Genomic DNA, 24,834 nt, shown 5'->3' with positions numbered 1-24,834 from the left:
TCAATTGCAAAAAGCTTTCATGGGATGGACAGTTGCTTAGAGAGGGTGAATCCCTGCCACAGAGGATTTGGCCAACATCAAGTCCAGCTCTCACACCACCTGTTTTCTCTGGAATTCTGTCTCTGTTTTAAATCTTTCATTCAGTGCACATTGGAAAAAAGCACTAAGGAGTGGCAAACCTAATTTGTTGCACTTTTTGTTTTCCACCACGGGGAAAACATCCACCCAAACAGATGCTAGCAAATACAAAGACAGTATTTTTAATAGCATAGCTGGTTTGTGTTCTTCCCACTTGCTCAACATACTAACACGTCATGAAAAACTTAAGATTGATCCACATTTTCATTGTCTAACATAAGCATTAAGGGGAAGACAGCCACAGATTTGCATTCATCTCCTTCCTGTTCCCAGCATGGGATGCTGAGAGCCGCAGCATGGAAACACGCCAAAGATGAGCAAAAAGTATATTGTCAGACCCGCACACAAAAGTTAAACACAATTTTGCCCAAAAAAGTTGTTGTAAGTCAATCACAAGTAAAATGTTAAGCCATACACTGTATTCTAGGACTTACATTTGATCTTTAATTCATAGTTATACTTACAAGAAATATGACCAGGTTGGGCAGTGGTAAATATCAAATTGTGGATGGAGAGCCTGCCAAGAAGTTCTATTACAAAAAGGAAATCTCCATATAAAGAATACTGTTTTGTATTATAACCATAAACACTTTAAAGAGCTAATAGTTGGGGAAAAATTTACACCAAAGAATTGCACAATGATGCATATTGCCAACTACAAATTGGCACCTGCCATCTACCTCTACAAGGATCAAATCATGAGCTGCTGCAGCCACTGACCTTCAACACCCCCTGAGAGGAGTTCAGGGTGGAGATCAGGAATGAGGCCCTCTGTGCTCTGGGAAGAACTGGCAGAACAGGTCTTCAGAGAGTTAGGTAGTTTCAGGAGAAGATTTTATGAGCCCAGTTCTTGCATCTCCTCGTATCTAGAAAAGCAGCAAAATCATTAACGGTGACATCTGCTCCTCGCGGCTAGCAGCAAGGCTCTGCCAACATGTGTGCTTGACTGCACGTACCCTCCCCTTCACTAAAATCATAGATAATGCTGACCTTCCCCCCTGCCTCTTTGGAGCAATTTCCCAGAGCCATCTGAAATGCTGTCTCTTGGGCTATAGTCCTCATTTTGCTCCAGACAAAACTTAACTCACAACTCGCACATTGAGCTTTTTGTTTTTTTTCAGTTGACAGTATCTTCATTTCCACAGTCACACAATTATTTTCCAATGCATACCACAGAAAGGGGGCAAAAATTACCTTTCTACTCTAAAGACCACAAAGTACACAGGAAAGCATGACAAAAAACAAAAGCAAAAACAAAACAACAAGTTTGGATTCAGAAGATCTAGTTTCAGGTCAGTCTCCCTTACTCAGTAGCTGCGTGGCTTTAGCAATTAACCTCTCTGGGCCCTCCTTGCCTCAACTTACATGCAAGGTTCTTTCCAGTTCAAAACGTTCTATATTCTAAATCCCCCTTCAGATTCAGAAAAGCAATACCTATTGTGCTTTTGGTTGATTTCTGAATTACAGAAAATCTATTTGTAAGTGGTTAGGTATATTCTATAGATAATACGAATACTACTGTAAATTATATTTATAGGACTTTTAAGGGGCAGAAGGATCGAGGCTGGGGTGGATACTGGTAAAAATCAAATTATAGTTTGAAAGGCTACCAAGAACTTCTAAAATCTTCAAATTGTTCTTAAAAATGAAATAAAAGGAGAAATCAGAGGAGTGACATTTGATATTGTGGGAAGAGTAGGAAAAGCTAACTTTTCTGTGAGAAAATATTCCCTGAAATACAGTATTTTAGAGTAAGTGGAGTTTTAGGGTTTTTTTTTTTTTTTCAATGAGTTTATCAACTGAACTATTTATATTAGATCAACATGGATTACATTTTTCTCCTTTCTCACTGCATATTCATCTTATTTGTTCTACCACTCTTGAGATTATTCAGGTTTTCTATCCTGGTGCTTCTTGTGGTGTTCCTAATCTGAAAACCAAAATATGTTACGTCTACTTTCAAGTTCAGAAGATCAAGTTTCAAACATGGAAGTTATTATCAATAATTAAACCAAAAACCCATGAAGAAGCCACTGTGGGACAAGAATTTTGGCCTTTGAGCACTGAGTCTATTTTTATTTTGAACTATTCCACATTTATTTTTGCCTCGTACTCCATAAAAGAGCAGCAGTAAACATGTGATGATCAGCCTTAGTATTTTCACAATTAAGGTATTGTTTTTTATATAAATTGAACTTTTTTCCCCTAGGACATCGGAGGAATCTCATGTAAGAACTCTCAAGATGCCTTAAATACAAATAATAGATAATATCCTTCCCAGAGAATCTTACTTCCTGGATATCCTTTAGATTCACTTGGGAACATAAAAATGGGTAACACTAATCATTTCTTTGGAAAGCACAAAATATTCTAGGCTGCATTAAAAAGTATATGGAATTCATAACAAGTGAAGTATCAGTTTTTTGTTGTTTTGTTTTTTTACACTAGAGAGATGTTCACTATATTCATTTGAGGGCTCCACAGCAAACAAACAAAAAACAACCCAGTAAAATAGAAGCGTTTTCAAGAAAAATATCAACGATGAGTAGAATTTTAAGAAGCAAGAATTACGCAGCTTGCAAAAAAAAAGAAAAAAAGACATTTAATACTTAATTTTATTCCTTAAGATTTGTGAGGAGTTTTCTGAGTACAGTGATCAGGTCCATACACATTAAAAATAAAGTAAGTTAAATTAAAAGTACTGGTATGTAGGCTAGATATGTTAAAACTCCTCTTTTGGATATCCCTAAAAGGAATAGATTCTTATATTTCGAAGATCTTACATGGCTTTGGAATAGAGCAGAGATACCCTCAAAATGCTTCCCATGCAGTGATAGGACACTGTCTTCAGATGCAGAAGTCCTGTGATTTCCAGGAACCTCTAAACTTCAGTTAATGTAATAAGTAAAATACAAAGAATATCTGTCTTTCTCACAGGATGTAGTATCAATTTAATACAACCAACATGAATTGTTAATGTGTAAAACAATCATGCTAAAATTGTCATGACACGGTCTCCGCTCTCAGTGAGTTTATAATCCAGTAGTAGAGGCGATATGAACAATTCTAATATAAGCTGTAGTGACCAAAATTCTGTAATGGAGGAATAAATCAATAGTGCTATACCCTCTCCCCGAGGAGAAAATGATTGATTTCAACGTGAAGAGTGGGAAAGGTTTCACAGACAAGGCAGCATTTGAGCTGAACTTGGAGGATAAGGAAGAGTGCAAGAAGCAATGAGATACAGTGGAAAGGGCATCAGTCTTGGAGCCGACAGCCCGAGTTCTGCTCCACACCTGCCTGCATCACTCACTGCAAGCCTGCAGGCATCTCCGGCACAAGGAGGGCCCCGAGCACGGGGCTCTGCCTGCCTTGCTGTTTGTTTAGGCAGGAAAGAACAGCAAAGTCTACTTGCAGATTTCACTGGGGGCTGAGCTGTTTTTGTCCACCCGTGCATAGCAGTGCTCTTCTGGCCTGAATCCTAGTATTCATGTTCTACTCCCCGGATGGTGAGAACCCTTGCTTTAGGATGGTAATCCCTGATCTTGCCAACTGCTAAATCCTCCTAGTCAAGGACCACAGACGCACATCTACCATCCAGTTTTAGCCGCTTTAATTGGATAAACTCATTGTTTGGCATTCTTCCATGATTTCTTTTAAAACTGTACTGGTTGTACTATTTTATCCATTTTTCATTTAAGGTGTTAACTTTAAAAAATGTATCTTTCATTTTCTACTTTTAGCAGAGAACAGGAAGCAGGAATAAGGGAGCATAACAAGGATAGTCCTATAGCTAGTCCTGCCTCAAACCAGGAAAATTAGTAGAACTACCCCATGCATCCCTGGTTAGCTCTGCGTGAATATTTTTAGGGCCCAGGTTTCGAGTTTTGAATGTGGGCTAATCTCTTTAAACTTGGATTCAGCCTCCAGGATCCAAATTTTGCATCTGAAAATAAGGATATTATATAAATTGATAAAAACATCAAGATCCAGTAGATAAAGAGGCAAAGAAAATAAAGAGAACATTCGTAAAAGATACTGTAACTAGTAAAAATGTAGGGAAACAGTTAATAATACAATTAACTGTTATGTATATATATAATTAACTATTATAGTAATAACAACAAAATATCCTATCCTAGGAAGGATAGGAAAGAAGAAACTAAGTCTCACATATTACGGGTGGCAATATAATTGGAATTTATTTGGCCATAAAATGTTCTTATTCTGTGATGCCCTCTTATGGAATTTGTACTGAGAAAATGATCTCAAAGAAGGAAAAACTCTGACAGTTTATCTGATGACTGTGGAAACCTCATAAGGAATCTTCCTGTTTCCATCCTTGCCCTACACTGTCCCCCCCGCACACTCAGCCCCAGCACAATCTATTTTCATCACCGCAGCCCTCTGCTCAGCACCCTCCCTTATACCCTCACTTGACCAAGGTATAAGGCCAAGCCTTAGGTTGGCTGACAAGGCCACCTATGCCCTCCCTTCTGCCTCTGGGACCTCCTCTCTGTCACGCTTCTTTCGCTCTTTCCCCTCCAGCCACACAGGCTCCTTGCTGTTCCTCCAAACTGGTCATACTCCTACCTTAGGGCCTTTGTTCTGAGTATTTCCTTTGCCTCAGTTCTCTTCCCCCAGAGACCCATGAGGTCCCACTCTGCTTCTCTCAACCTTTTGCCCAGCTGTCATCTTCCCAAGAGGCCTGTCTTGACCTACGCAGTTTAAAACTCCAATTCACGTTCCTACCCCTGAATAAAAGCGGGATTGCTGATTTCCCCTTTCCCTGCTCTCTCTCCTACGTACTACAGAAATTACTTACAATGTCTATGATCTGTCTTCCCCACACAAAATACGAGGTCCACAAGGGCAGAGATTTTTGTCAGTTTTGCACTGATGTATCCTAAAAACTTGGACTAGTACCTGGCACTTACACACACGCAGTCAGTAAATAACTGTTGAATGAATGAAGTTTAAAATAGCAAAAAGGAGGAAGCATGTCTAAAAACAGAGGGTTGGCTGATTAAAATCATGGTAATGGAATGCATTCTAGACTGATGTAGTCAAACTTCTTAATCTTTCTGCGTGATTCAACCCTTTGCAACCAGGTACTTTAAAAAGGGGAAAGACCCCTCTCTGCATTGGGGAATCTGAACAGAGAAGATGAAGCACCGGCAGCTTCCCTCTTGGGGTACCAGGATACCTTGAGAGTCCTGGTCTTCAGGAAAGGACTGACAGCTGCATTGTTTGGCCTGACATAAGAGAGCTCAATGAATATTTTTGACTGAAGGAAAGAAGAGCTTATGCCTCTGTCCTGGCTGCACTGGGTTCCTGGCTCCTTTTTAGGTGGGGAATGATCTGTGAAGTGGAGTTTGTTCCCAACAGGTGATCTAAGTAGGGTAAAGGTCAGGTCAGCCACAGAGACCCTGGCCTGTGCGTGACAAGGGCTCACACGTTCCTCAGAGCTCTTCCATCTTCTGCTTTCACTGCTGTCTTCCCCACCCCGTCGGAGTAGAGCCATCTCTTCATTGTTTCGACACCTCGAGGCTGTCGCGTGAGAAGCAGCCACTTCTCTCTCAAGGTGCCTTAGGAAGACAGAAGCCAGGGGTGGGTCTGCGGGGGTGACCAATTATTATGGGCTCACTTTACCTAGTACGTTTGATAACTTAGAAATCACAAGTGATTCTCATCAGGTGTACATTTTTCTCTGATTTGAAATGCAGAAGAACAGTTTTAATATTTAACACTAAACTTCATATAACTTTTATTGCCTTTCATTTTTTTTCTAACAGGAAGTAGTGATAATATTATATACAAGTCCACTACAAAGGCAGACATCTGGTTTTCTTTCTTCTCTTTTAAGGGGGAAGATAACCGCAAACAGAATATTAACATGAAGAAATTCTCAATAGGATCTACCCCTCAACTATCTAAACCAATGGTTTTAAAACTTTATGGGGGTGGGAGGAAAACAAGTTTATGGCCCCAAGCCCGGAAATTCTGAGTTAGTAGATTTTAGGGAAAGCCAGAAATCTGTATGTTAAGAAGCATTCTAAGTGATTCTGGAGCAGGTGTTTCATAGACCCCACCGGCAAACACTGATATCACTTTGGACAGAATATAGAAAGAAGGATGAAAAGAACATACCTGACCCAGAACTTAAAGATGTGATCCACTGTATAATCAAGCAGTAAGTAATAAAGATTAAGCAGCGGTCACAAGAAACATCTTTAGTCATGACAAGGCAGTGAACCCCCTCCTGGGAATAAATCATCAAATGTTGCTATCAGTGAGTACACAAACTGCTAAAAATGCATGTAGTCCTTGATGGAGAACTGCATTTTATGAAATTCAGTGTGTTTCTTCTGCAGAACAACGGAGTGATACTAAATGTATCATGCAAGAAATGATTTGGTCTGTATGTGAAAAATATAGAAAAGCTCACAAAAATTTCAGACAGGACATTTGAGCAAAAATAAATCTTGGACAGTCTACCCCTTTGATTTTTCATATCCATGGGACCTAGCTGTGGGTGTTACCTAAAATCCCATCCATGGATCACTTTTGGTTTCCTAGTTTGTTTTAGGCGATTTTTAACAAAGATTCATTTTTATTCTTTCGCAGGACTTTTCCTTTGTAAGTATGTGTTCCAGTTAATTGTTCCATGGGAATGAGCTAGCAAAGATCAGATTAGCTAGTCTGGAAGACATTCTGAAACAATTATGAAATAGATGCTGAAATACAATTGTTTTTGTTTTTGTTTTGCGATACGCGGGCCTCTCACTGCTGTGGCCTCTCCCGTTGCGGAGCACAGGCTCCGGACGCACAGGCTCAGCGGCCATGGCTCACGGGCCCAGCCGCTCCGTGGCATGTGGGATCTTCCCGGACTGGGGAACGAACCTGTGTCCCCTGCATCGGCAGGCGGACTCTCAACCACTGAGCCACCAGGGAAGCCCTGAAATATAATTGTCACCATAATAATACTGATGACTACGTAGCAATGTAGAAAGATGCTTATGAGTTAAAATTCAAAATGATGTATTTAAGATTATAACTATGTAAAATCATATACTATGAAGACAACTGTGACTAACTGTACCGTAGTGAGCAAGGCTCACTAACTAGGTAGCATCTAAGTATCACTGACTGCTAGGAGGAGGGGAGCCATCTACGAGGTGTGAGTTACCCCACACGAGGCCCACCAGACATGGCTTCTTCTCCAACTCACAGGAGATTAATATGCCACATGCCATAAACCGTTAAGCCATCCTTTGATAATTTGCTTATTGTTTAGTGCAGACCCTCCCCAAAGTCGAAAATTTGTGTATGACTCACAGTTCGTCCTCTGTATATGCGGTTCCTCCGTACCTGTGGTTCGCATCCACGCATTAAACCAAGTAGCAGAGCAGATCGTGCAGTGCTGCAGTATTTATCATTGACAAAAGCCTGCATATAAATGGACCCACACAGTTCAAACCCACGTTGTTCAAGGGCCAACGGAATTGAAATAATAGTTGTTCTCTATTTCATATCTTGCTATAAGTTTTATTGTTTTCACAGCTTAAGCTATCAATATATAAAATTAAAAATAGATTCTCTCCTTACATTCTTTGATGTCCCTCAAAGAGGTTCACACATTCCCAAAGACATCTCAAGTGAACATTACTATTTCACTTGGGCTAATGACAAACTCTGTGCCTGTTTCCTCATCTGTAAAATAGGCATGCTCTGAGCTTTGCCCACATCACAAGGTGGCCGGAGGAGGGAAGCAGCATGCATAGCAGGGTGAAAAAACCATAGCATTTAGAGCCGTGTAGTCATGAGTCCTAATTCTGGCTCTGAAACTTACTATCTCTGTGACCTCTGGCAAGTTATTAAACTTCTCAAAGCCTCAACGTGAAGTGGGCAATTTCCACCTTATAGGGTATATGCATGCACGACGTCTAAAACACTGCCCAACATGCAATAGACGCTCAAGAAATGCTATTATAGCAGTGCTTCGTAAACCACAAAACATATTATGTAAATGCAATGTGTGCATTATGATAATAGAAAGAAAAGGGGAGAAAAAATATATGAACAGAACTGGCCACAGAAGCACAGTACTAGGAATGTGCAAAACACAAGATGTGCTTGGAGAAGGGGTAACATGATATGGCTGAAAGACGGCATTCCTGATTTCTGTTCTCAAGAATATGAAAAGCCATTGAAGGCATTTTGAGAAAAATCTAACACGGCACTATCCATGCTTTAGGAACATAACTATTTGGAAATGTGGAAGATGATGTGCAGGAAGGAAAGCCAGAGGTAGGATATCAACTTGGTTAGGAGGCAAGAGGGCATGAAATTGGGCTGGAGCAATGGGAACGAGGCAGAGGGAGGGATCTGGAGGCATGGAGAAGAGCTAGGAGGCTGTTACAAGAGTCTGGGAGAAATAAGGGGGAAAACCTGCATAGTAAGGGTGCAAAGGAATGGAGGGGGCAAAGAAACATTTAGATGACCTTCATGAGTAAAGAGAGGAGAAGGGAGATTCAATATGGCTTCAAGGGTCTGACAGGGGAACTAGGAGAATGTTAATTCCGCTGTTCAAGAAAAAGGGAAGATGATGAGTTCAGTTCTGGACAAGACGGATTCAAGGCATTTAAAGAGATGTCCACTAGACAGACCCCAGGAGAGAGACCTGGGCTTCTTATGTAGACTTGGGAGTGATCACCATAGAGATGAGAAGTAAAACTAAGAGGACCTGATGAGAATCAAATGGAGTTTAGGACGTACAAAATAAATGGTAGGAAAGAGCCTGAATAAATGTAAACACACTTACACAGGACTATTAAGAGGACAAAGGTTGCCTAAATGAAGTCTCCACCAGCAATGGACGCAAAAAACATAATATGGTACGAAAATGAGAGCAATAGTATCTATAAAAATCTTATTAACTTACTAAATTTATCATTTTTATATTAACTCACAGAAATAAAAGTTAATAGGGCTTCCCTGGTGGCGCAGTGGTTGAGAGTCCGCCTGCCGATGCAGGGGACGCGGGTTCGTGACCCGGTCCGGGAAGATCCCACATGCCGCAGAGCGGCTGGGCCCGTGAGCCATGGCCGCTGAGCCTGTGCGTCCGGAGCCTGTGCTCCGCAACAGGAGAGGCCACAACAGTGAGAGGCCCGCGTACCGCAAAAAAAAAAAAAAAAAAAGTTAATAAAATCATTGGGTTCCTTCAGGCATGCAAATTGCAACTGGTGAAACTCAATGCTTCTAAATTTTTGCTATGAAATTCAACAACATCTTTCCACATCAATAAATATCCAAAGGAGACTAATTCAAAAATTTCAATGTTTATTTACACTTTGCATATCTCAAAAAGTTTGAAAAAAAAAAAAGTTTCAAAAGGAAGTTAGCAAATTCTCATAGATCTGCTTGTTTCTAGCACTTGGGGGAGATGGAGTCTTGGAGTTTTTAGAGACTGGAATCCTGATGGCAGAACTTCAAATGTTCTCATCACTTGCCAAGGAAGTGCCATACTTGATCTGTGTTTAAAAATGGGGGAAGCAGGGTGTTAGGGAAGGGGTGGAGAGGGAGGTGGGGAGGAAAGGAGGATAAGACAAATTTAATTTAGACCTTTCGGAAAGATTTAGGCAGATAAAAACAATCAGAACTCAGTATGACACATTTCTATATTTAAAGCCACTCACCTTTAAACTCTCAGCCTAAGTTCTCTCATTTGGCTAAGGTCTTATATTCTAGAGCCTTCCCACCTTATTTCCTACATCTTACTGGGTCACTTTAGTCTTTATCGAATAGTACTGAAGCTAGTGTCCTAGCTACGGCATGAAAGGTCTAGGAAAACCCTGTACTGTAAAATCTGACTGTCAAATACCCCAAATGGGATAGTATTGCAAAGAAACAATCTGTTAGTTTCCCATATAAGGAATATCGTTTGCTTTCCCACGAAATCATGTCTATACATTTGCTCCTTTCTAAACATCTTACAACTCGATTCATAGTAAATAGTTCTCATTTTTCCTCCAAACTTGCAAGTTGAATATTCTTCTGAAGTTTCATATTAAAACAAAAAGGCAAAAAAGCCTTGCAATATTTTAAAAGGCAAATGATACACGCACATGCTTGTATTTTGAAATTTTTACTACAGAACATTTTTACTTGTTTCTCAAAACAGCTTCAAATAATGGTAATTTAAAAAAATGCTATTTTTAATCCTACTATAAATTTTGATTTTAAGATCTTTAGTTAAAATGAGTGATTCATTAAAATGATGATAGATAATAAATAAAGTCTCCTAAATGCAGACATTTGGAGGCTTAAAATTTATCAGGACTAGCTGGAACCTCAGTACTTCACCAACCGTCACTGCACAATCAAACTACTTTCTAGCCTAAAAGTAATAAACATGTTCCTTATTTTCTGAAATTAGGAAATAATTGATTTCATCTGAAAATTATAATGACTAAAAAAGTACTTTACTTAGTTTATATAATTTTTAAATTAATCTATTGTATTTTTTGGGGTCTCCACTACTGTAAATGAATACATTTACATATCTAGCTCCTCAAGAACCAGCATATACCATACCTTCTTCATTACTTCCTTTATTCAGTGAAAATGACACCTGAAAGATAAGAATAGAGTCTCTGTTATAATGAACGTTTAGATGTGGAAACTATATCCAGAATGGTTTTCTTTTAACATGAAATTATAGAACAAAGGGAATACTCCTCTTTGCCTTTTATTGTTATTGCCTGTTCTTTCAGATAAACAAACCACAGACTTAAGAGTCAAATAAGAAAAAAAAACATTCTTGAAAAAATTTTCTGTCATTAACCCATGGGAACTACTGAGAATGTGAAGAGAGGAGAGGGGTTTTCTTTCAGTTTCTTCTTTGGCTGAGACCTTGAGAACAAAAATCCAAAACACATATTCATAGATACATGCACACACATGGACGTAGGTACAACACACAGAGAGACATTATATAATGTATTTAGCTGTCTTCTAAAGTGTTTAAATTAATTTTTCTATTTTGATGACTGGGCCAAGATTCCTAGAAAAGACATAACCTGTGGTAGACAAGATTGAAAAGTTTTTCTGAGATATAAGATTTCTTCCTAATTAAGAACAATACATTTTTAAAGGTTTAAAAAGAAATTTAAAGAGAGATCCATTCTCCACAGAGAATGCACAAAGCCCAAGATAACCAGAATAAGCATCTATGTAACCAACACCCAAGTCGAGAAATGGAACATGCCAGGCACTTCCCCAATCATAACCTCTTCTCCCTGAGGTATAACCACCACCCTGATTTTATAACACACTTTTCAGATTTCAAATTTAATAATCAACTTCTAATTCTCTGAATTTGCTCAGCCTTAGTGGGAAAGATCTGCCTCTGATATTTGAGGTCTGGGGCAAATGTACAAATGGAGACCCATATATCATACACCTGAGTATTTAAAGGTTATAAATCAAGCTAACAAAGTGACTATAAAAACTGTTGCATCCTACTATCTTGATAAATATACCTTTGCACTGGCTTGGAAGCTCTCGTTTAGCATTCTGGACACCTTAGAGACTGCCTGAACATGGCAAAGTACGGAAAAGAGGCACATGGCCTTCATCCCACCCTGCTTCTGCTACCCCAGGCTCCATTCTGTGTTGAGGGCCTCACGTGCACAAGGGTAGCTCACACATCTAGGTATCCCCTGCCTCCTAACAGCCACCCACAGGCCGCTGTAGAAGTAATGGTGAGCGGAGTCCACACAGTCACGAACGTACACTTGGGGGGAGATGCCCACGTAGGCCCTGGAAACAGGCTTGCAGCTATCTGGGTAAGGAATTCCAGGGACTTGAGTAACTAAAAGGTGGTCTAGAATGGGGGCTTGGGCTCCTGGTGAACGCACAACTTTGGTCCCTCGGTCTTGCCCTGTGAGGAGGGACGTGATTGGATGAGGGCCAAAGCAGGACCCTCTAAAAGGAAAGACCCAAAGCAGGGCCCTCCTTAGGTCTAAGGACAGTCCTGAAGAACAACTCAGCAGGAAAATATAAATGTCAGCAATATTAAAAGATTCTCTATGATAGTTAATGTGCCAACTTGGAGGTTGGTTTTGGCTGAGATTAACTTTTAAACTGATGAACTCTGGGTAAAGTAGACTGCCCTCCATAATGTGAGTGGGCCCCATTCAATCAGCTGAAGGCCTGAACAGGACAAAAAGACCAGCCTCCCCAAGCATGAGGGAATTCTCCAGCAGACCGCCTTTGGACTTCATCTGAATCCCTGGCTTTCCTGGGTCTCCAGCCGGCCATCCCCTTCTGCAGATTTTGGAATCACTAAGCCTTAACAATTTCTTCATATGTATCTCTTATTGATTGTTTCTCTGAAAAAAACACTGGCTAATACATTCCCCTGAATCATAAATGGGTTAAAGTTAGTTTTCCTTCTACTCTTTAAGAAAAAGGTTAATCAAATATGCTTTGTTTTATTTTCTATCATACAAAATGATGATATAACAATGTAAATAAAGAAGACCTCTGTACAAATTTTATGTAAAACATCCTTGAGATTTTTCCAAGTACTTTCAAAAAAAAAAAAAACCGAAAGAAAATTCTATTCAGCTTCCTAGCAAAGAGAAAATTCTTAACCATGGTTGGTTTTGAGGATGGCAGAACTTAAATCATTCTGGGTGTGAAAGTAACACTACAACATAAAAACTGAGATTAGGCCTTTGGGATTTAATGGCTCTGTTTTTCTATATAGACTATAAAACAGAATAACTTGCTTATTCTTTGAAATTCTTATGCTCTTTAAATTGTGCAGGACGCCTATTACAGAGTTCGTTGGAAAGGTAGCTGTTTAGGTTTCCTGCTTAAAATTAGCAGCTGCTTCTTGCTGGAGCTGTCAAACATTTCAGGGGAAGAAAATGTGTGATATATGAAATAGAATAATCGAGCAGCTTCTCATTAACCTAAAAAGCATTACAGAAAAGAAATGGACAAACTACTCTAGCTAAAACATTTATCATTACATTTTATTTTAAAAATGATTCCCAGAATGCTTTATTTCTTTATTCCTAAAATCTATTTCTTGGTTGGTAGAATATATTCAGACTGTACAAAGCCTCATATAAAAGAAAACAAACATCACAGGTAAATCTAACAGAGATAAAATAACTATGAAAGTCTGGAAGTTTTTTTTTTGTTTTTTACACTTTTCCATATTAACATATGTCAAAAGAGACCAACATTTAAATTTGAAAACAACAATGGGTTCATGATACACATCAGCTATTTAACTCTTCACCTACTGTCAATGACTTCCTGATTCTTAAACATTACACTTGCTTACAGAAAATGGAAGAACAAAGAAATGCACAGAGCAGCATTTTAAAGTGACCCAATCCCAACCCTCACTCTCAGAAGTCACCATCATTACATTTTCCTTGTAAGAAACAGAAGGATTTTCAGTTACTTACTTCTCCTAATTTCTCAGTAGGGGATGAATGTGGGCACCCTCTACTCATCTAAGATAAATTCTCCAGGAAATTGTATTACTTTATACTCTCATTCTAAAAATGCTATCTCCTTTCCTCTCCCACTCCAAAAATACTTCTCATGAATATTCATATCTTTAATTTCTTTCAAACAAATCTAGTGTTCTTATTACCAAAGTATTCCTCTTTTATCAACCAAAGAAGGCTTACTCTTTTCTGTCCCTACTCATGTAGAAACTGTATTTTAAATGAATATGAACTATTAAACAACTGTTTTGTACTCCTTCAGATAACCCCACCAGGTCCCTATAAGCATTTTCACCTGCAGGTTACATGTGTTCAAATTAATTAACAAACATGACACACTCAACCAACATAAAAGCTTGCTTTACTACATGATATGAAGATTGATGTTCTTTTACTTTATTATAAGGATTCAAAATTAAAGAGAAAAAAGTTCCTGATTTTTCATTCAGGTGCAGTAGGGTTTTAGTTGAATTAAATTACCTTGGGTATTCTCTCCCTACATTATGTTTCCATGGTTCATAAGGCAGTTACTCTATATTCATTTTTCTTCTTCTTCCAGTTTTACTGAGATATAATTGACATACAGCACTGTATAAGTTTAGGGTGTACAGCATAATGATTTAACTTACATCATGAAATGATGACCTCAATATGTTTAGTGAACAGCCATCATCTCATATAGATACAAAATTAAAGAAACAGAAAACACATTTTTCCTTGTGATGAGCACTCAGGCTTTACTCTCTTAACAACTCTCACATGTAAAATACAGTGGCATGAATGCTATTTATCCTACTCTACTGTGTATCTCTAGTAGTTACTTATCTCATGACTGGGAGTTTGCACCTTTTGACTGCCTTCATTCAATTCTTCCTCCCCCCACCCACCGCTCTGGTAACAGCAAATCTGATCTCTTTTTCTGAGTGTGTTTGTTTGTTGCAGTATAAATGACCTACCACACTAGGTTAGTTCCTGGTGCACAATATAGTGATTCGGCATTTCTATGCGTTACAAAATAATCACCATGATTAATCTAGTTACCATCTGTCACCATACAAAGATTTTACAGTATTATTGACTATATTCCCCTTGCTGTACACTTCATCCCCATGATTCATCTATTTTGTAACGAAGTTTGTACCTCTTAATCTCCCTCATCTATATTCATTTTATTTTCACATTTCTTTTCTGATTTCTGCTTTATAAATCAACAAAACGTGACCAATTCTTAGTTATCCATAAACAAAATGTAAGAGTTTTTTTGTTTTTGTTTTTTTTTTAACATTTTTTTGTTTATTTATTTGGCTGCACTGGGTCTTCGTTGCGGCACGTGGGATCTAGTTCCCCGACCAGGGGTTGAACCCCAGCCCCCTGCTCTGGGAGTGTGAAGTCTTAACCACTGGACCATCAGGGAAGTCCCTGTAAGAGTATTTTAGGTTTATGTTAGTTTAATCTACTTCCTCTTCCTTTCAAGAATGTATACAATTGGCTAGTAGCTGAAAAAAATTATTTTACTTTCATCTCCTTTGTTCATCTTTGAGTGGTAATGCAGTGAAGCTTTTAAGAGGAAAGAAAGGGAAAGGAAGAGGGAGATATACTAGAATCAGATCCTGATTTACCAAGAAAATACATTATTTAAATTTTTTAATAGTAAACTGCCACAAAGATGTTCATTTTCAGAGTCACAAATAAAACAAATCTGTATGGCATAAATATTGTAGCATGACCTCATTAGAAAAATCACATCCACAGAAAGGTTCCACTCTAAAGGGAAACACAGTCCTCTTTGATGGAGATGTAAAGTGAGTGCCCACAGAGGGAAGGGTCTCTTGCCTAGGCAGTCCAAGAGGTCCAAGCAACCCTGGTAATAAGACGGCACCCCAGACAGAGTGATTTCAGAACTTAGTTTTGAGTTGGCTTGATTTAAAAAACCAGAAGCCAAGGATTGTCATCTTGTTCTGAGATGTGCAAGGAAACTATTCTTGATGTCATCAATAGCTTTAAGCAGAGATGAAGTACATGCCCAAAGGAAACGATCTGAGAAGCATGCTGTTAAAAGTCCTATCCAACAACTATAATGAGCTGTAACATTATTCTTCTGGTCATTACTTTTCATATTTGAAACTATTTAAAAATATTCATTAGTTGGTAGTTTCCCATTAGAGCACAGAACCCCAAAGTGTGCACTTCTAAACTAGCTGCTTTATTGATTATCTTTGTTGTGGGCCTCTAAAAAAATGTTACTATGGCTTTGGTGTGAATTTTTTTAAGTGCTATTGCTTTTAAGCGATAACAATGCCTCAGACTCACATCAGACGCTTTTGATGATGGATTCACCTCAAGTCCTTCGCCTGGTTATGTAAACGCCAACATGCGTTTATGAGATTGCTGGTAAAGTTTAGGGATGAAAGAGGTGGCCACAGTATATACTGATGTTAACTGCCCCCGTACGGAATAACCAACTGTTCAGGCGCTATTTGTTGAAAACTTATTACTTTGAAAATCAGTTGTCCACATATATGCAGGTCTATTTCTGGATTTGTTTTAACTGATCTTTCTCTAGTTTTATACCATTACTATACTATTTTGATTACTGTAGCTGTATAAAACGTCTATAAAGAACAAAGTTGGTATTCTAATTGATCTATAGATCAATTTGAGAATTGACATCATAACAATATTGAGTCTTCCAACCCACGAACATGATACATCTTCCCATTTATTTAGTTCTCTGATATCTATGGGCAATGTTTTACAGTTTTCAGGGTACAGGTTCTTCACATTTTTTTTCCAGATTTATTCCTAAGTGTTTCATATTTTTGAAGCAATTATAAATAATGTATTTATTTTTCACTAATTTTTGTTCCTTATAAAAATACAATTGCTAATGTATATTGAGCTTATATCTTGCAACCTTGCTAAAATCACTTATTCTAGTATCTTTAGATTTTATGGAATATTTAATATAGACATTCATGCCATCTTCCTTTATAACCTGGATGCCTTTTCCTTCTTTTTAATGCCTTCCTGCACGGCTAGAAGCTTCAGTACAATGCTTAATAAAAGCAGTGGGATACGAGGTCTAGAGTTGTAGAGTTGTATTTACAGAAAGGTTTTTAAGTGCAAATTTAAGTTGTTTATGTCTATTTCTTCTTCAGTGAGTTTTGGTAGTTTATGTATTTCAAGGAATCTGCCCATTTCATCCAACTTGTGAAATTAACTGGTATACAGTTTTTTCACAATATTTCTCTATTGTTCTCCTAATAGCTCCTAAAACAGTAGTGATGCCACTTGTCTCATTCCTGACATTAAAGATTTGTCTTCTCTCTTTTCTTTCCTGAACATTCTGGCTAAAGGGTTTATCAGTTTTGCTGGTCTCAAAGAGTCAATTTTTGGTTTCATTAATTTTCTGTGTTGTTTTTCTGGGCATACAAATTCTCTTAATTATGAAATATCAATACTTCAAACACACAGAAAATGAAGAGACCATTATAACAAATATCTACTCTCTAGATTTTTTTAGAGTTAACATTGTTATTTCAGAAAAGTTACAAGTGAAGTCTCTTTTTCTCCCAACTCATCAAAAATAAAGACCTTATTTATTTTTATTCCCTCTCAGAAGTAACTTCTCCTAACCACTATGCTGAAACTGGTGATTATTGTTCTTATTTATGTTTCTAAAATGTCAGCAACGTATCTGTTTGTATTCATTAAAAATATATGGTGCTGCTTTGGGTGTTTTAAAATTTACTTAAATGATGCATACTGTATCCTGCTGCAAATGCTTTTTTCACCCAATACTGCACTTTCAGGTTTTATCCATGTAGAGTCATATAGTTCTAATTCACATATTTTACCTGTGGTATCGTATTCCACTGTACAAATATACTACAGTTTATTTACCCAGTTTTCTATTGACAGACACTTGTCCAGTTTCCAACTTTCCCATGTCTGATCATAAAAACTATGTATTAGTGTCTCTGTAGAATGTACATCTAGAAAGGTAACTTCAGAGTAGTGGGTTATAAGCATCTTCAACTATACTAGAAATCACGTAATTGCTCTTCAAGGTAGCTGTACTAATTTATACTCCTATAAAGTATATCAACAAGTACGAGTGGTCTCCCTTCTCCACTTGCTTAAAAACACTTGTAAACGTTTGCCTATCTGATAACTATGAAATTGTACTATGTCTTAATTTGATTGCATTGATCACTGGGGAAATACAGCAGATTTTCACATATTTACTGGCAATTTAAATATTCTCTCTTGTGAGTTGCCCATTCATACTTTTGCCCATTTTTTTTCCTACTGGTTATTTTTTTCTTGTTGATTTGAATAAGTTGTTAATCCTTTTGTCACTTATATGCAAGTACCTTCTCCCAATCAATGGCTTATCTTTTGACTTATTTTGTGGTATCTTTAATTGTTTACAGCTTGAAAAAAAACTTTAAATTTGTCAGTCTTTTCTAGGTTATTCCTGGCCCTTTAATATTCCATATACATTTTAGGATTATCTTACCAAGTTCAGTGAAAACCCTATTGAAATTCTGATTAAAAATAGATTGACTTCATTACTTAATATGGGAGAAATTGTCATTTTCATAATTAAGTATTCCTTTAAACTGTTGATAAGTCTATTTGGGTTTTCTGTTTATTCTTGATTTGACATTGTAATTTATATTTTTAAAAAATTGTCAATTCATCTATGTTTAGAAAGGTATTGCCAAAAGCAATTTAGAATGTTCCTTTCTCTTTTTTTTTTTGGCCACACCGCGTGGCACGTGGGATCTTAGTTCCTGAAAAGGGATCGAACCCATGCCCCCTGTCCCCCCTGTAGTGGAAGCATGGAGTCTTAACCACTGGACTACCAGGGAAGTCCCGAGTATTCCTTTCTGATTACTTATATATCTCCTGTGTCTGTAATAATGTCTTAATTTTAATTTTTGATATTTTTATTTATGGCTTCTCTATTTCACTGTCTTTCCTGTAATAAGTTTGTCTATATTATTAGCCTTAAAAGAAGAAAACCCAGCTTTTATTTTATTTTATTTTTTTTTAACATCTTTATTGGGGTATCATTGCTTTACAATGGTGTGTTAGTTTCTGCTTTATAACAAAGTGAATCAGTCATACATAAACATATGTTCCCATATGTCTTCCCTCTTGCGTCTCCCTCCCTCCCTATCCCACCCCTCCAGGCTGTCACAAAGCACCAAGCCAATCTCCCTGTGCCATGCGGCTGCTTCCAACTAGCTATCTACCTTACTACGTTTGTTAGTGTGTATATGCCCATGACTCTCTCTCGCCCTGTCACAGCTCACCCTTCCCCCTCCCCATAACCTCAAGTCCATTCTCTAGGAGGTCTGCGTCTTTATTCCTGCTTTACCCCTAGGTTTTTCATGACATTTTTTTTCTTAAATTCCATATATATGTGTTAGCATACGGTATTTGTCTTTTTCTTTCTGACTTACTTCACTCTGTATGACGGACTCTAGGTCTATCCACCTCATTACAAACAGCTCAATTTCGTTTCTTTTTATGGCTGAATAATATTCCATTGTATATATGTGCCACATCTTCTTTATCCATTCATCCGATGATGGGCACTTAGGTTGTTTCCATCTCCGGGCTATTGTAAATAGAGCTGCAATGAACATTTTGGTACATGACTCTTTTTGAATTTTGGTTTTCTCAGGGTATATGCCCAGTAGTGGGATTGCTGGGTCATATGGTAGTTCTATTTGTAGCTTTTTAAGGAACCTCCATACTGTTCTCCATAGTGGCTGAACCAATTCACATTCCCACCAGCAGTGCAAGAGTGTTCCCTTTTCTCCACACCCTCTCCAGCATTTATTGTTTCTAGATTTTTTGATGATGGCCATTCTGACTGGTGTGAGATGATATCTCATTGTAGTTTTGATTTGCATTTCTCTAATGATTAATGATGTTGAGCATTCTTTCATGTGTTTGTTGGCAGTCTGTATATCTTCTTTGGAGAAATGTCTATATAGGTCTTCTGCCCATTTTTGGATTGGCCAGCTTTTATTTTAATTGATCCTTTTCATTATCTCCTTGTTTTCCATTTCATTAAATATTTGCTCTACTCTTTATAATTTTCTCTCTTATAATGTAAAAAGATAGAAAAAAACAGAGTGCTTTTTGAGTTGAATGTTCAGCATCTCAATTTTCTTTCTTCATTTCTGCTGTACAATTTCCCTCAAAAATTATTTTTGCTGCATCATGCAAGTTTTGACATAGAGTGATTTAGTTGTCACTCAATTTTAAATATTTTATAATTTTTCATAATTCATTTTTTTGAGGCATGACTTGAGATGTATTTTTAGTTTCCAAACAACACAGATTTGGGGTTTTTTTCTTTTAATATTTTTATAGCTGATTAGCAACCTTGTTATACTGTTGACAAAGAAAGTGGTCTGCATCACCTCAACTCTTTGGTATTTGTTTTCCAACTCTTTGTGGCCTAACATATACTCAATTTTAGGAAGTGTCCACATGTACTAGAAAAAACAACGTAGTCTCTAATTATATATATTGATAAAGCTTGTAAATTTTGCTCCCATCTTCTCAATGTATTTTCCAAATAACACTTTATATACAGTAAAGGATCCTAAAACTAGCATCTTAAATCCCAGAATCAATTGTCATTAAATATCAACTGATATTAGATCTGAAAGGAAAACATGTGTGTGCACACACGCACACTCATGTGTGCACACACATACACAAACATACATTCCTTGTTCCCTATAAAGGCTCTGAACCTTGTTCCCTGAAATAAACCTCCAACTTCTGGTCATACAGTCTTCAAAAACTGGGAAAGAGTCCTACCTTTTTGGCTATAAAAAAGACACACTACCCAAAAAAATGTAATTGGGTGGTCCTGTGGTTGAACTACCACTGAGAGTTACTCCTGTTGCTGGTGGCCACACACTGTAGCCCAGAGTAACCAACTGCCTCTGTGGATCCCTAGTGTGTTCAGATCTAAGTAGCAAACCTTGTTTTTGACACAGCCATGCCTTTCATGGTTGCATATAATTCAAACATCTGTATTTATAAACAAAATCCAGTAACCTTTCTGGCCATTTCAGTTCTCCTTATCCTCCTCAGATCAGCTATCCTTCTGAAGATCTCTAACCTACGTCTGATAAATTACTTCTGTAGATATTTTCTCTTTTGTTTCTAAAATGCATCCAAATAATAGTCATCAGGGTGTTGGCTTTTATTTTTTCTTGGTTATGGTGACACTATTTTTCCTAATTTAATTGATCTGTACATATTGTTGGGTGACCACTTAATGATTTTGGGGGGAGGCCTCAATGCTACTACACTTAATTGTATTTTGATCAATATATGTTCACCAGTATATGCTTCCTGCAACAGTTCTCCTTATCCCTCAAGAGTTTAGTCCATTTCTTTTCTTTGTATACTTTAAAAGTATATGTTCACCAAAACCAATTACTTGATCCTAAAATCTCACCTAATTAACGATCGTTCTGCATATTCTGTGAATACACATCTAGAAAGTGAAAACCTGTTTTACTATCTGGCCGTGTTTTAAGCATAACTTCGGGCTCATTTATTTATCTATTTTTTTTTTTTATTTTTTAAAGATTTTTTTGATGTGGACCATTTTTAAAGTCTTTATTGAATTTGATACAATATTGCTTCTGTTTTATTTACTTTTTTGGGTTTTTTGGCCACGAGGCATGTGGGATCTTAGCTCCCCGATCAGGGATCGAACCCACACCCACTGCACTGGAAGGCAAAGTCTTAACCACTGGACCACAGGGAAGTCCCCAGATTCATTTAACATCTACACATCTGTCTTAAGATAATATTACCTAAGTTGATTAACTTGTTAGAATGAGTTCACTTATTCTAAGTCCACTAATAAACCTTGGGGTTATAATTTGTTTCCATACAGGCCCAGGATTGATCTGGTCTGAATATGATCAAGTTTGATAGATGACTTTAATGTCTTAAATTATTCTGAGCAAGCAAAGGACAAACGAAAGCTGACAGTACTTTGAAGTCAGTGCAACGTTCAATATATAGCAAAATAGAGAGATCTGGGAATATATACCTAAGTAATGCTGATTCAAACATCTCAATGTGGTTGTGAAGAGATAAAATGCCAAGTCAAAATGCTCTGACTACAAAGAATTTCATTATTACAAGTTGATAAAATTTTCAGGAGAAATTGTTACCTAATCTGAGCTTCTGAATCACTAATGAAGCTGCTAATAGAGCAATTCTTTGATTTACAAATTTTTAATGGTGAAATCCCATATACAGTAAGTTCCACTAGAGCTGATGATGAGGGACTGCTTTCTCTGCATTTTGATTTTCTACCATAGTTTCCTCAGTGAAAAATCAGTATAGCACCTTCTTCATTATTACGAAACACAACAAACCTACCAAACCATGTAATTAAAGCTGGATGTTAATGTTTCTGAATTCTAATCTTGTTTCCCAAATCAAACTATCCAGATCATATCCATGTTCTCCAATTATTATTTTTTTCCAAGAGGACTTTTCCTACTAATACGCTAGGAAAAAACTTTTTAAAAACGATGTAAGATTGAAACTTTATTCTTACAGCTAATTTTAAGACAAGTATCTATTATATCTATCATTTATAAAACCCAAACTAAAATGAATGAAATAGTCTTAATCTGAGATTAGTGGGAGACTACGTGAATAAAGTTTTTAATTTGTTTTCCTTAATTTTTTTCTTAAAGAATTAATAATAAATATTGGTGAGAACTAAGTTCAGAATGTAATGACACAAATATAAAACTGAAAACTTGAAGAAAATACACCGATATTGTAGCCTGCATTACTGTCATGGCTCCCCTGCATGTTCCCTTGCTTCCCTAGCCCGTTCGCACCAACGCAGCCAGAATGATCTTGTTAAAATCTAAGTCAGATCATATCACTCCCTCAGTGGTTCCTTCTTATTCAGAATAAGAAATGAAATTCTTAAAATAGTCTCTAAGGGTATTTTACAGTGTCTTTCATAATAATTTGCCTCCATTTTCACCCCCAGATCCATGCATTTCTGATCTCATCTCCTCCTTTCTCCCTTAGACTCTTTCTACTCCACCAGCCACTGTGGCTCCTCGGTTATTTCTTGAACATGTCAGGTACCCACTTGCCTCATGGCCTTTGGGCTGCAGCATGGAATTCTCTTCCTTTACAAGTCACTTGGCTCAGTCCCTTACCTTCTACAAATCTTGACTCAGGTCCGTTCTCCCCTCAGTGGGGCTGTTCCCTACTACTTTTCAATCACTACAACTCCCATCCCTCTCCTGGCACTTTATCCCCTCTTCCCTCATTCATTTTTCATCATAGCATTTATCGCATTCACAAACACTATATATTTCACTTGTGTATTTATTATCCATCACCCCAACTAGAATGTTAGCTATACGAGGAAAGAGGTTTTTGTGTCTTTTAATACTGCATCCCCAGCACCTAGATTCTAACCACACGCAGCAGGCAATAATTAAATAACTGATTAATTAATGGAAAAAAATCCAAAGCAGCCATTGTGAGCAAACATTTTTGTTGCTCCTTAAGATCTAAATTCACTAGTTTCTATCCGATAATTAAGAGGAAAAAAAAACCAAACCCCTCAATTTATAAATGGGATTTCTAGCCTAAGATCACTCCTGAACACACTTTACACAGCAGCATTACTTGATTATCTGAATGTGAATTTCCTTATTTAGTGGTTTCCAAATCAAGCATTACTTTGCTAATAAATTCAGTTGCCTCCAGGCAGTATTATCACTAAGACATGTAAAAATCTGAGGGTATCTTCTTAGTTAAGAGAAGGAAAACTTGTGAGGTAACCAAACTAAATGGAAAAAAAAAAAAAAAAGGAAAAGAGATGTATTTATTTCATTTTTTTTGAGCCAAAATGCACCTGTGCCAGCAGCCAGTCACAATTTAGACACTGGATTGTGTATAACTCATAGGAACAGGTCAGTACAGAGGAGGGCAAATGCATTCACACAACAATAAATTGGTGAAAAATAGTATCATATGAAATCAAGTTAAGTGGTTAATGTACTTTAGAAAACAGAAATACAACTAAAAGGTTTTAAGGTTTTTAATCTAAATTCCCTGCATGAAAAAATAATTTTAATGTTGTTTTTAAACTTTATGCTCCCCAAAAGTCTTGATACATTTCACTGCTAGATTTTTCAGAATTTCTGCTAGACTTCCCCATGACATTTATAAGAATAAAGGATGCCTTGGACATTTGTTCCTTACCGATTCAACTAATGATCTTGCTTCCTCTTGAGAGCAATGGAAAGGGCTATCACATACCTGCACATTTGTGCTGGAAAGGAAAAGAGAATATTATTATTAAACAGGATAAAAAAGGAGCAATTACCAAAAAGAAAACCAGCTCTCAAATGCTTTACATTTGAGTGTATGATCCCAGCCAACAGTTGCTGAGTCTTTGGATCTCAGTGGATAATAACACATACACACACACTCTCTCTCTCTCACTCACTCACTCAAAAGGAGACAAGAGACCTTCTAATGCAGAATGCTAGAGCACTGCAGAAATGTGATTAAGATACCCTGAAAAAGGACCTGGATGAATATAAATTAGAACAACTGGGGTCTTGTACATTCTTTCAGGCAAAGTTATAAATATAAAGTGCTCCATAGCATTGCACCCTCCAGAATTAAAAAAAAAACAAAAACAAATGATAGTATACAAATTTAAATAATCTCCTGGTACATAAAAGGCTATTCCACTACTCTTCACCTTTACTGAAGAAAAGAAAAAACAAATTTGACCCATAGAACAACGACCACGAGGAAGAATTTTCCTCCAAGTGAGGTGATAAACACTGTAATTGGCTGCTGAAAGATGCTGTAGAATCTCTTTCTCAGACAGGTACGGAACACTAAGCTAACAGTGGTGAGAGGAAACCACAGGAACATGAAAGCTCAGTTTTTGTACAACTAAGTAAGTTTAGCAAGGCATAGATAGCAGCTCCTCCCATGAACAGTAAAGGCTCTATAAAGTCCAAAGTCTTCCCACACAGTGGGAACTAGCATGCTATCTCCACAAACATGCTGCCCACCACGTATTTCTTACCTCCTAGATGAA

The 24,834-nt window shown here is 37.4% G+C and overlaps 1 protein-coding gene across 4 annotated transcripts in view; it reads right to left on the bottom strand.

The window, feature by feature from the left end:
- Positions 1 to 9,469: 9,469 nt before the first annotated feature.
- PPA2 (inorganic pyrophosphatase 2) overlaps positions 9,470 to 24,834 on the bottom strand; it is an 85,086-nt gene continuing 69,721 nt past the window's right edge. For all 4 annotated transcript variants that reach the window (XM_079919483.1, XM_079919482.1, XM_079919484.1 and 1 more), the window contains 3 exons: positions 23,979 to 24,048; positions 10,735 to 10,771; positions 9,470 to 9,671 (listed from right to left, as the gene is read on the bottom strand). In XM_079919483.1, the coding sequence (XP_079775609.1) occupies positions 9,643 to 9,671; positions 10,735 to 10,771; positions 23,979 to 24,048 (136 nt within the window). In that variant the 3' untranslated portion in view covers positions 9,470 to 9,642. The remainder of the gene's footprint in view (positions 9,672 to 10,734; positions 10,772 to 23,978; positions 24,049 to 24,834) is intronic.

Source organism: Stenella coeruleoalba (genome assembly GCF_951394435.1).
Source record: "Stenella coeruleoalba genome assembly, chromosome: 4".
NCBI classification, from domain to species: domain Eukaryota; kingdom Metazoa; phylum Chordata; class Mammalia; order Artiodactyla; family Delphinidae; genus Stenella; species Stenella coeruleoalba.
This window is presented reverse-complemented; position numbering and strand designations above follow the sequence as displayed.